The sequence below is a fragment of the Letharia lupina genome, assembly GCF_014066315.1.
Source record: "Letharia lupina isolate WasteWater1 chromosome Unknown contig_14, whole genome shotgun sequence".
Taxonomy (NCBI): domain Eukaryota; kingdom Fungi; phylum Ascomycota; class Lecanoromycetes; order Lecanorales; family Parmeliaceae; genus Letharia; species Letharia lupina.
The window spans coordinates 611,547-625,583 of NW_023502983.1; the positions used below are offsets into that span (position 1 = coordinate 611,547).

General features: G+C 27.1%; 1 protein-coding gene across 1 annotated transcript; it reads right to left on the reverse strand.

Annotated features, from left to right (window-relative positions):
- Positions 1 to 4,438: 4,438 nt before the first annotated feature.
- HO133_002195 (uncharacterized protein) lies at positions 4,439 to 7,416 on the reverse strand (the record flags this gene model as incomplete). The annotated part of the gene is made up of 4 exons (XM_037293122.1): positions 4,439 to 4,522; positions 4,674 to 6,466; positions 6,733 to 6,942; positions 7,071 to 7,416. The coding sequence occupies 4 exons, from the start codon at positions 7,414 to 7,416 to the stop codon at positions 4,439 to 4,441; spliced, it is 2,433 nt and encodes an 810-aa protein (XP_037150775.1).
- Positions 7,417 to 14,037: the final 6,621 nt, after the last annotated feature.

Here is a 14,037-nt window from a genome sequence, read left to right on the forward strand (position 1 = left end):
ATTTAATTTTACTTTATAGTCGATAGCTCTAATTAAAAAATAGATATATATCATTTAAATTTAGAATAACTTTTTTATTTTCTATGAAATTATATATATATTTTTTATATTATAGAATATAATATTAGCTTTTAAATAGAAAAAGAATTATAAAGTTTAATCTTATAAATATATTAAAATAAAGAATCTAAATATCGCTTATTAAAAACTTATATATTTTAATAAGAATATTCTTTAATATAAAGTTACATAGTCGAGTAATAATAATTTTAATAAAATTCGAAACTATTTCGCTTCGTTCTCGATTCGAATTCATAAATCTCTCCCGCTAAAAAATTATAAAATCGTAAAAATCGTAAAATCGTAGAAATTATAAAAATAAAATAAAAATAATTAATATAAAAAATTATAATAGATATTAATATTAACTTTTTATAATTAAATTTGAATTAACTTAAAGTTAATTAACTCTTTAGAAAACTTATTATTAATATAACTTCTATTTTTTCTATTAAATTTTTACTATTATTTTAAGTAATTATAGAACTTATTTAACGCTTTCTAATAATTTAAAATTTATAAAGTTCGATTTTATAATTCTAAGTAAATCTTAAATTAAAATATTTTTACTCTTCGAGAGTCGAATTTAATCTCGAAATCGAATTTAAAAATTAATTACTTTTTATAAATTAAATTTATAAACTTAAACTTATATACTAATATATTAATTAGTAGATTTTCTTTAATTAAAGAATTAATTAATTTATCTATACTTTAACTTTTATAATATACTTTTATATTAAAAAGAAATAGATAAGATATTTCTCTTATTTACTATTAAAGTCTCTTATTAATTAAAAGAATTAGTATATATAAAAGAATAAGATAGAGCTAAGCTTGAAAATCTTAAATTTATATATATAATTAATTATAAATTTAGAGTTACTACGCTCTTTAATTAGATCGACTAAATTATTATAAATAAATAAATTAATATTCGTAATTATTAAAAACTCTTACTCTACTTTTAATTATTTAATAACTTTACTATTTTCTATTAATTAAGATTTTTTTTTAAATTATAGATCGTAATTTACGCTTTCTAGAAATAAAAAAATTATAAAATTTGATCTTATAGTTCTTTAAGGGTAAGGAATTTAAATATCGCTTATTAAAGATCGCTTACTAAATTTACTCAACAGCCCTAATTAAAAAAAATGATTATGAATTTAATTTATAGGCCTTTACTCGTATAACTATATTAATTTAATAATTCTTCGATATAGTATACTAGCGATAATTGAAATTTAAAAGTACTTTATTTCTTTAACTTAAAAATACGTAATAATTAATATTTAATCTCTATAATAATTATTTAACGATTATAAATTAATTTTTTAATATAATATATAATACGCTAGCTTAATTAAATTAGATTTTAGTTAATATAGAGTTTAATTAGATATTCTTATATTCTTATACTTTCTTATAAAGTATTTAATATTTATTTATTACTCTTATTTATATATTATTATATAATTAATAAAAACTCTATTATTAAATATAGCTAGACGTATATTATCTCTATTAAATACGCTTATTTATAATACTTTTATATTATTTATTAATTAATAAAAGAAGAATAATAAGAAGAAGAAAGATATCTTCTTAATTAACTATAAAAATATTATAAAAATTAATATTAATTAGAAAGAAGAAGAAGAAGAATTAAAAGAGTTATAAAATCTATGAAGATTATATTTTAAATAAAAACTAAATTTAAATAAGAGATTCTTATAAAATAATAGTAAAGATTAAACGATAGCTATTTTAAACGATATTTACTATTATTATAAAATATAGTTTACTAGAATATATAGTTTTTTTTAAATTCGATAAGTTCGACGCGATATTAAAATACTTACTTCTTATTAAAATATAATTTATTCTATATTAAGATATTAAGATTTATATTATTAAGAATATAAATTATAATATATATTCTATAATATAAGTTAAAAATTCTAAATAATATAAATTAATTTATTATTAACTAAGTAATTATTATTAAAGAATTTAAAGTTATTTTTTAATTATAATTTATACTTTAATTAATATTAAAAGATTAAAATCGATATAAAATCGATATAAAATCGATATAAAATAAATTTAAAATATATATTATTTCGAGTTAACTACTTTTAAAAAATATAAAAAGAGATAAAAGTTTAATTTAAAAAAGTTTACTATATCTCTTATATTAAATCTATTAATAGAATTAATATTTATTTTATTATAATAATTATAATAAGATAGAAGAGAAAATATAAAAGAAGATATAAAAGAAAATAGAAGAGAAGAGAAGAGAATAATAGTAAAAGAAGAAATAATAATTAAAGAGATAGAATTAAAGAGAAAAAGATAATATAAAGTTTTTTTTAATAGATAAATCGATAAAGCTTTAAAAAAATTAATATTACTAGTAATAGATGATTAATATTCTTTATTACTATATCGAATTACTATAAAATTTAAATTAGAAGTAGATATTTTAATATTACGTCGAATTTATTAAATTTAAAAAACTATATATTTTAATAAATTATATTTTCTAATAATAGTATATAGTTATTTTAACGAATTAAAATTATTCGATATTTATCTAGAAACTTAATTAATTAATTAGAATATAGTAAATCTAATAGTAGATATTTATTAATACGTTAATTAAATTATATATAACGAGTAAAGGCCTATAAATTAAATTTATAATTTTTTTTTTAATTAAGACTATCGACTAAATAGATAAGCGATCTTTAAAAGCGAACTTTAATAAGTAATATTTGAATTTCTTACGCTTTAATAATTATAAGACTAAATATAAAAATTCTTTTTTTATTTAAAGGCTCATATTTCGCTCTATAATTTAAAAAAAAAATCTTAGAATTTTTATAGAAAATAGTAAAGTTATTAAAGAATTAAAAATAGAGTAAGAGATTTTAATAATTGCGAACGCTAATTTATTTATTCATAGTAACTTAATCGATCTAGTTAAAAGACATAATAATTCTAAATTTATAATTAGCTATACATATAAATTCAAGGTTTTCAAGCTTAGCCCTATCTTATTCTTTTATATATACTAATAATAAGGGAGGTCTAACCTAACGTCACGTGTCGTATGATAAATCCGCATCCCTACTCCAGCTAGCTTGGTATTCAAGGGCTTGTTGCTTGTCTGGCTGATATCCCTGAGCAATGTCGGTCAATTGTGGAGTATGTGACACCCACATGGCTAGGTATAAATGCCCGTCGTGTCAACTACAATAGTACGTACATGGGATCATTTTTGTGCGATCACACAGGCTGAAACCTCAAAGCTGCTCTATTGAGTGCTACAAGAGACACCAGATCATTCACGCTGGTTTACTATCCCTCGTCGCAACTCAGTTGGTTCCGAATGGCTTGCCACCAAAGCCCCCAGCAGCAGTAGCATTCACCGGCGCGCCAAATTCTCATGTTCATGGCGGTGGGCCTTCATTTGAAACATGTTCACCATCTTCTCTTGAGTCATCTGCCAATCTTCAAATACTATACACTCGGTATCCTCAACTACAAGATCAGCTCAAAGAGATATACGAAGCCGCAACCGAACCTCGGGATGATCAGTTGAACGACCAATCATTCAGCAATGATCGTGGTGATCGAGGAGCTGGACGAGGAAGAAACAGGAGACGGGGTCGTGACGGTAGAACAGCGGAAACGTGGTCTCGACAGAAAGGGATCAAGTCTGGCATCAACCGGTTAAGAATACTGAGGCATCTCAAAGGTGAAGATGGAGATGGATTGAGAGAATTCTCCAAGCTTGTTACAAGCCATTTCGAAGCCAAACGCTCGACAACTAGATTGCCTGCAGCTTGGCAGAAATGCTCGTAGAAAGCAGTTGACCATGTCAATGCTCAAAAGATCTGTACCCCAACAATAGCCAATTTTCCAGGCAGCGTGCCTGGGGTAGAGGCTGGACATACGTCCATAAGAACTTAGCGGGTGGGAAGGCATCGGTGGATATAGCGGTGAGGCTGATCCCTGTGCACGCTTGTACTACCAGTCTCAAAAATCCGCAGTTGGCAAGGCAAGGAAGGCATCAGCCTCATCAATCAAGCTTCGATGATGACTTCATCTGTTCTGCATGATTAAACCGACTCACGACATTCGATAAACCCTTGTCCACGAAATTGAACAAGGCATCTCACGCCGCGGACGCCTCGCTAAATTTCTGTAAAAGCAGACACTTCATGTACACATGATAATTCGCGCTCTTGCCAGTGCTAATCCCATTCGTCATTGTCCCATGACCTGACTCACATCCTGCTCGTCGCGGTCAGGATCAAGTGCTGCTCACAGCAAATAGCTTGACAAATCATAGTTCGTGCCACTTTCACCGTTGGAACCAATTGAATTTTTTCTTGGTGCTTTCTCCGAGACCTTGCCCCTCTAGTTGTATGCTGCGCTCATAAAGTTCCTTGAAGCTTCCAGGTCAGCCTCAGATTCCAAAGGATGCAGGCATCTGCAAGTTGTTCAATGAAATAACAAGTCTTGCAAAGTTGGGCAACTCAACGCTCAGGACATAAGCATTGGCTTAGCAGAAGAGGAGCAGAAAATATCAGACTTACATCTTCATCCTCGCAAAACCGTCCATCGAGGACTAACCGCTGCACCTCTTCATTCTTGTTGATCGTTGGATATGAGACCTCTTGACTTTTCTGAATGCCTATGATCACCTCCCCCATGATCTCAAACTTTTTCCAATTGATGCGCTCGCCTTCTGCACCGACGACGTATGTTCGGTTGCCTTGCTCAGCAAGAACAAGATCTCGTAGATGAAGCGGGAGAAATGGGATGCGCTGAGTTGGAGTATTGGTCCAAGCTAAGCGATATGCAGAGTGACTCTTTTGGGATCCCATGAGTATTTCGAGGCGCATAAACTGTTTCTGCGCCGGTGCTGGGATAAGCTCTCTGGTCTGCGCTAACCGATGCACCGCTATGCTATTTATCCCAGAGATCACTGCTCCAAGAGAATTGTAATTATTCAGGTAACGCAATTTCCATGCTATACTCATAAACTTCTCCAGGGCTCTTGCTCTGTGCTTCGGCTTGTCGCGAAGAAGTATGACATTGGCGACCCAGAAGGCGACGTGATTGAATTGGTGTATCATTCTATTGAAGTGCTCGAGGCTCTTGCACTTCTCCTTTTGGTCAATCGCAAGACTCACGTGTCTTATAAGATCGCGTGGTCTGATAGAACAATACATGACCCAGTCAATACGTGTGAGTTCTCGGGCAATTTTCTCTTCCGGAATTTCCATGAATTGATGCCACTGGACCTTTGTGAGCGAATTCCGAGGTATTGGAGTCAGGAGCTGTGCTTGGCGCTGGGCATTTTCCAGTGTGTTGAGGAGTGTCTGGAACGAGCCATTAGATTGGCTTTCTGATCTACTATTGCTAGGCACGAATGATGGTGGCCCTGAGATCCTAGCAGGCTGAGCTTTCTCTGGTCCTATGTGTTCGACGACGTCTTCCGTAGACGAGTCTGCTGTAAGCGTGGGAGAGTCTGCGTTGAGCGTCGAGGCCGCGCTTTGAACAGAAGACATGGTCAGAAAGCTTTCCGTCGTGTTTGCACGACTTCTACTTTTGTCAGAGCATGCCCATTGGGTGTCATCATCATCTGCAACCACATCCAAATGTGGGCTTATCTCTTTGTTAGGGATGGCGTACTCTGGAAACGCCGCCAAACCCTGCACAAAAATTGTAACCAGCCGACGGGTCAGAGGGTGAGCAAAGTCACCGGGGTAATCCGAGGCCCAATCCCTAAGAATGTTGAGATACCTCAGCTGCGAAGTCTTTCGGTTTAGATGGGGAAGGTCCCGGTCATTCAAACCCTCGAAGCGATGGACAATGGCCTTGATCAATGAAGAAGGCGGAGCGAACTTCCGATATAAACACAAGAAGATGGCTGCAAATTTCGAATCTGATTTCGACATAGGCTGTGCCAAAAGCCTATCCACTAAATCTTCGAAAGTGACCCCTAGCTCCTTGGCGTCGTCATCTTCCGTCTCTGCATATTTGCTGTTCTGAGCGCTGAGGAGATCTTTAGCTGCTACGCTGCTTCCTTGGACGCCGCGGCTACCTTGGAGGGGATCCGAAATAATGTTTGATGTATCCGAAGCCTGACCCTTGATTGGTACATCGAAATGATTTGGAGGAAGATCTCCTGGATCTAGATCTTCCATGCCCCTAATAGGCGACACAAGTTCATCACCGCTGTCTGAGGACTTTCGTGAGTCGCGTGACCGGTCGCTACGAGGAAATACTTCTGAGTCTCTGCCAGTACTTGTTGCTCTTCTCGAGGATCCGGCCTGAGAGTCGATGGTCGTGGTGGTCCTGGGTGATGGTGACAATAGTGCGACTGGGTCCATATTTCGCGCCACAGAATTCGACACTTCGGAAGCAGCTCGGCCATGCTTGCTCTTTGCGCGAGCCGGATGTAACGAGTGGCGTGTATCGCTAATAATTGTAGTATGTGTGGTTGTTAAAGCCCGAGATCGTGTAGGGCACTTTAATGTGTGGGATTCTTTTGACCTAATTAGTCATGCCATACGGTATCATCACATGTCACGGTGATTCGAAGCGGACCTATAAAGATGGTCTAAGCAAGTGAAGGAAGAAACTCACCGCGCCTTTTCAACATGATATTACGCAAAATGATAGAGATGCATCTTTTGTGTGTCTCAGGTGCAGATAAGGAGACCGGAAAAGACTCGATCCCCGTGCCAGGACTGCAAAGCTCCTGTACCATGTCATGATCCACCTCCCAGGATCCGCGTGGACTATCGGACTTGGCAGATACGAGTACCGTGGGAATACCGTCTTTGGACAACGCTTCTAGAGACGGCGTGTAATGTAAGCTACTGCTTATTTCTGACCCATCATCCCTGGAGCACCTGGAGCTGATTCCCATCTCTTCACTGTGTCACTTGGAAGGAAGGACTGCCGACGCCCGAAAGACTCACTTAGTAATGCTGGGATGTGAAATATACTACCCTGGTCCATGACATTGTACAGAGCCAACACTCCATCAATGATCGGCGTGTTATGGTCTCCCACTTTCGTAGGCCAGAGTACATTCTGATTCGCCGTGATTTCCACATCTCCGAAGCCCAACTCAAGCAGTCTAACAACTGATATTTTACCCTCCAGAGATACCTTTTTGCTGGAAACGGGTGATGTGGACGCCTTTTTGAGATCTAATGAAGAACGCACAAAAGTCGACTTTCCGACGGCTGGAGCACCCAGTACCGCAAGGGTAACTTCATGAACACCCCCAGCCTTCGCACAAGGGTCAGCAAACTCGCTCATCTTTTATCAAGTTTAGGACATCTTTACGCGGCCATTGCTGCCGTGGCGCTGTACATGCCCTGCAGATTCGTTCGAGATTGGAGCTGAAAGCGGCCCCCAAAGCCTTGAGCCAGGTTCCGAAGTCTGACTTTCCCTCCTGGTCTTGCCTGCGGACGTCTGTTGGGAAGTCCTTTGCCGCTGTTGCTCTTCACTTTGAGGTACTCCCAAGGGTGCAGATTTTACGCGCTCTCTGTACAATGGACGCGCCAGTGAGCTTGGACTTGGTGGGTTCTGAGATGTTAGCAAGCTTCTAGGAGCTCCTCCGTAGGACCTAGTCTTTTTTGACGATTTTCGCCCCTCCATTACAAGGATCGGGTCAGCGTGGTTTGGAGCATCCTATCGAGCCCGGCATAGAAGTACGTGGACCCTGCGGAAGACCTCAAGCTTCAAATTGGTGATTTCGGGAGCTACAAACTGAAAGCCTGAACAACAACGCATGAGGATCTTCGCAATCATAGAGTCTTGCGGACATGGTAGCAAGATCAGTGTTACTTGGGTGGTTTGCGGACTGCGGTCAAGGATGACCGTCTCAGTCAATGTAACCCTAATTAATTACTATCTAAACTGCTTTCGGAGCTCCGGGAGTGGAGTACTGTGGTGGAAAGCTCTAATTCTTCGAGAACTCTCTAAAAGCTCTTCGAGAGATACTATCGAATAAGCTATCGAAGTAAATTCGAAATATTATAAATAAAGATTTCGAGCTTACTTCGATAATTTATTCGATAGTAATAATTAGAGAGCTCTTAGAGAGTTCTTAAATAATTAAAGTAATTTAAAGTATTTAAGTAAATCTAGACGAAGATTCTCTAAATCTAACTCTCTTCGAAGGCTCTTCGAGAACTTCTATCGAAGAGACTCTTCTTAGAAACTTAATAATTCTATATATCTAGAATTATCTATGTTAATAAATTAAGAGAGTTATATATTATAGTTTTTTACGTTTTTTACGTAAATAACTATTTAGCTTATATTCTTACTTTTAAATATTATTTTAATATCTCTATTAAATTATATTATCTAATTAAGTTAAAAGATTTATTAAGACGAGAAAAATCTATCGAGATTTAATAATATATATATTCTTAATACTCTCTATAGTTAAATCTAATTAATTAAATATTTTATCTATTACTTTAAATAGATTATAAATTTAAATTATAGAGTATTTATTTAATATATTATTTATAAGCTAGTTAATTTATAAGCTAGTTAATTTATAAGCTAGTTAATTTATTAACTAAGTATTTAAAGAATAAAGAGAAGTTTATTATAATATTATATCGTCTAGTAATATTATTATAATCTTAGATATTTATTTTATTTATTTTATTTATTTTATTAATTTTATTTATTTTATTTATTTTATTTATTTTATTTATTTTATTTATTTTATTTATTTTATTTATTTTATTTATTTTATTTATTTTCTTTATTTTCTTTATTTTATTTATTTTATTTATTTTATTTATTTTCTTTATTTTATTTATTTTATTTATTTTCTTTATTTTCTTTATTTTATTTATTTTCTTTATTTTCTTTATTTTCTTTATTTTATTTATTTTATTTATTTTATTTATTTTATTTATTTTCTTTATTTTATTTATTTTAAAAAAACTCGATAATACTTTTTAAGCTTTATAAATATTTAAATTATAAGTTATATTTATTATATAATAATTATATCTTTTCTAAAAATCTTATTATTATTAAGTATTTAATATATTTAATAAAAGTCTTAAATACTCGCGAATTCTCTTTTTTTTCTTTTTTTTAATTATTAATTTATCTAGTAATTAATCTATCTATTTTTATAATTATATATTTAAATCTTATAATTATATAATTTACTATATAATTTTATTAATAGAGATTTTACTATCTTATAATTTTAATAACTTTATTTATATAAAATTATTTAATTTAGCTATAATAAGTAACTCGCGAGTTAATTTTATTAATTTATAGAGTAGAAATATCTTATTATAATTTATTAATAACGTTTTTAATTTAGTAAATAACTTTTATTAGAATATATCTATTATATAATTAAGCGATTATAATATTAATTCTAATATCGATAGAAATTCTAATAATATTATTAGTAGAAATAATAATTATTAAAGCGTTATATTTAATAAATCTTTATCTATAAATAAAGATTCTTACTTTATAAACTTAATTTAAATTTAATATTATTAATTTTTAAAGTTTAATATTAAAAAGTAATTAGTTATTAAAAAATTTAAGTTAATTAAAATATAGAATATATAAGAATATTATTATAAATATAGTAATAATAATTATTATTATTTAAGTTACAAGAAGATAAATATTATTAAAATATCTAATATTTAGTATTTTAATAACTATAGCTTAACGATTATATTTCTTTAAAATTATAATAATTTTATCGTCTTAATATTTTATATTAACTTTTATATAGATAAAAAAAAACTCGCTAATTTTCTATTTTTTTAATAAATATTAAAAAGTAGATTTAGAGAAATATTAGAGATATAATATTATATAATATTAAGAAATTTATTTAGACGAAATATTAAGAATAATACTTAGATTAAGTTTATAATTTAGTTATTAAATTTTATAATATAAAATATTAATTAATTAAAGTAATTATAAGAAATATATAATTAGTAATTAGCTTTAATAATTATCTTACTATATTCTAATCGTAATAAAATCGCTATATAATTAATTTAAAATATATAAAAGTTTTATAAAATAGAGTAATAGAGAAAACTTTTCTAATAGTAATAAAGAAGATTATTTAATTTATTATCTATATTAGTATATATAATAGAATAAGATAGAGCTAAGCTTAAAAATCTTAAATTTATATATATAGCTAATTATAAATTCGAGTTCGCTACGCTCTTTAATTAGATCGACTAAATTATTATAAATAAATAAATTAGCGTTCGTAATTATCAAAATCTCCCTATTCCGCGTCTCTCTTATTAAAAAAATAGGTATATATTATTAACATATAGAATAAATTTTTTATTTTCTATTAAATTTTGAAGAAATTTTTTTAAATTGTAGAACGAAATGTGGGCTTTCAGATAAAAAAAGAATTTCTAAATTTAATTTTATAATTATTAAAGCGTAAGGAATTTAAATATCGCTTACTAAAGTTCGCTCGATAGTCGAATAGCCTTAATTAAAAAATAATAGATATATATTATTAATATATAGAATAACTTTTTTATTTTCTATTAAATTTTTAAGATTTTTTTTTAATTATAGAACGAAATATGGGCTTTTAAATTAAAAATGAATTTCTAAATTTAGTCTTATAATTATTAAAGCGTAAGGAATTTAAATATCTCTTATCAAAGTTCGCTTATTAAAGATCGCTTATTAAATTTACTCGACAGCTCTAATTAAAAAAAATGATTATAAATTTAATTTATAGATCTTTACTCGTTATATTAGTATAATAGTAAAGTATTAAAATATAGAGTAAAGATTATAAAAAATAAAAGAGCTCTTTATCTTAAATAAGACTCGCTTTAATAATAAGATAAGTAATTAAAAAAGTAGTAATTAATAGTATATAAAGTTTAAGAGATAATATATAAAAAGCTAATAAGATTAAAAGAAGAGTTTATTTTTATTAATATTATAAGATTTAAAATTTAAGTAAATTAAATTCGAAAATAATAATTCTTATATTAAATTTAAGACGCTTTTTATTAAAATATAGTATTATAATTATAAATAGCTAAGATATTATAAGAATTCTTTTAAATATTTAAATTATATTAATATATATAATAGAATAAGATAGAGCTAAGCTTGAAAATCTTAAATTTATATATATAGTTAATTATAAATTCGAGTTTATTACGCTCTTTAATTAGATTAACTAAGTTAATCTAATAATCTTTTCGCGTCTTTCTTATTAAAAATTTATATATAGAAATTTTATACTTTAAAATACTTAGCTTATAATATATATAGTTACTTTATAATTTCTTAAATTATAAAGCTCGCTTTATACTTTCTAACGCTATAAAAATTATAAAGTTTAATCTACTATTAATAAATTAAATAAATATTTAAATATAATAATTATATTAGATACATTTAAGATTAAATAATAATTCTTTTATCTATTTATATAACTATTCTTCTTTTATTATTCTATTAATTTATTAATATAAATATATTTATTTTCGATACCTCTCGCGAAAATATTACTAAATACTTTAAATATATATATCTCTTTTACTCGCCTTTTAGAGCCTCTATTAACGCCTTTAAATTATCTTTTAGCGAATTTATTATTATTAATAATCGACATCGTAAGCGAGCTTAATAGCTATTTACTACTATTTATAAATATATTAAAAGATTAAAAAAAGCTTAAACGAATTTATAGCTATTATTTTTTCTTATATACTTCTTTTAAATTAGCGATATTCGATTAGTTATTTAATTAATATTATTTATTCTATTAGCTTAATAATTTATTTAGTTAGATTATTAATTAATTAATTACTTAATTATTTACTTAATTAGCTATTTAATTAGTTACTTAATTAACTATTTAACTAAAGTATTTAATTAAATAAAAAAAGAAATTATAATAGATAACTATAAAGAATATTATAAAGAATATTATAAATATAATTAGTAGTAATAATAATATAATAGATCTACTCTTTATAATCTTATATTAATATATTTAATTAATATAAGAGAAGTTATTATAATAAGTAAATATAAAGAATATTATAGAGAAACTAAGTGATAATAAAATTATTATTATTAAGAATACGACTTAACTCTCTAAGATTCTATATTATATACTCTTTACGATTTTATATTAAATTATTACTTAGTAAGTAAAGAATATTATTATAACTTAGTTTATTATTTCTATTATATTAATATAGTATATTATTATAATAATATTATAAGAGAAGAATTTACTATAATAATTATAGTTAATTAAGGCTACTACTACGCGTATAGCCTCTATCTATTAGATATATAGTCTCTATTAAAATATGAAGGTAGAATACTTAGTTATATTAACTATAGAGTTCTATGAAAGAAAAGAGCGACTTGATATGGGCGCGCTAAGGCGTGTTATGTGATGTAGTTACGTGACCGCTAAGAGTTACGTAATTCGAATTTCAATACTCCTCTTTATACGTATTCTTTTATAAGTGAAACTTAATAAATATAAAGTTTAATATTAACGGTATTAAAATTAGATAGATAAGATAAAATAACTTAATTGATTTTTATTAGATTATTAAGGTAAGTTTAGCGTTAAGTAATTAAAGTAAAGTTCGAGCTAGATAGTTAAAGTAAGTTTAGCGTTAAGTAGTAAAAGTGAAATTAATATTAAGTAGTTAAGATAAGTTAGTATCAGATAGCTAGCGTAAAAATATACCCTCTTTATCTTCTATACTCCTATTTCCTTATAAAAACGAAATTAAAAAATATAAGATTTAAAGTTCGCGATATCTAAAATAGAGTAGATAAAGTGAAAAGTTGAAATCTAAAAATAATTATATTAAACTATGGCCCCTACTCAAATATAACTTAAATTCCACTTTTTATTAAAAAACGATTTTTCGAAAATTTTATTTCTAGGCTATCTAGTATATATTAAAAATTAATTAATTTAAAATCGAAGGATATTTATAGAAATAATTGAAATAATTAAAAGAAATTCTTCTAATTATATATTACCGACTATAAGACCTCTATAAAGATCGTCTTAAATAATTAGTTCTTAATAATAATAACTATAATAGCGATAATTTAAAGATATAATATCTAAGATATTAATAATAAATAGATATAAATTTCTTAAAAAAGCTTTGAAAGTTTTAATAATAATAGCGATAATAGCGTTAAAGAAATAGCTATTTTAATATAAAATAATAAGTTTATAAAGTATTAAACTTAATATAATAACTCGACGAGTAACTTAAATTAATTATTTATAATATAAGAATTAATAAAATAACTTTTTTAAAGTAGATAGCTTCTTTATATTAAAATTATTAAATTATAATTATAAATAATATTTTAATTTAATAAATTAATAAGAACTCTTAAATTTATTCTTATAGAGGAATTTAATAAAATTATTAATTATTTATTAATTAATAAAGATATAATTTAGAGTAATATTTTTAATAATAACTTATTTTTATATATAGTAATATTAGATATTAATATATTTAATATAAATATAAAATTAAGAGTTCTTAATTAGTACTATAGCGTTTTAATTATTATAAAAAATAATAATAATTTATATTTATTTATTATTAAGATTAAGCTAATTTAATAGATTATATAATTAAATTATTTTTTTAATAGCTTATATTTAATTAATATATTTAATTTTATAAATTAAAAATATTATAATAGATTATTACTTTAATAATTAATTAATAATCTTACTATTAATATTAAATATATATAATAATATAAAGTAATAAATATCTTAATTATCGATTTAATTAATATTAATATAATCGCTTAAAAATTTTAAGTCTTCTTTAAAAATAAGTTAATATTTAATAATTTGTT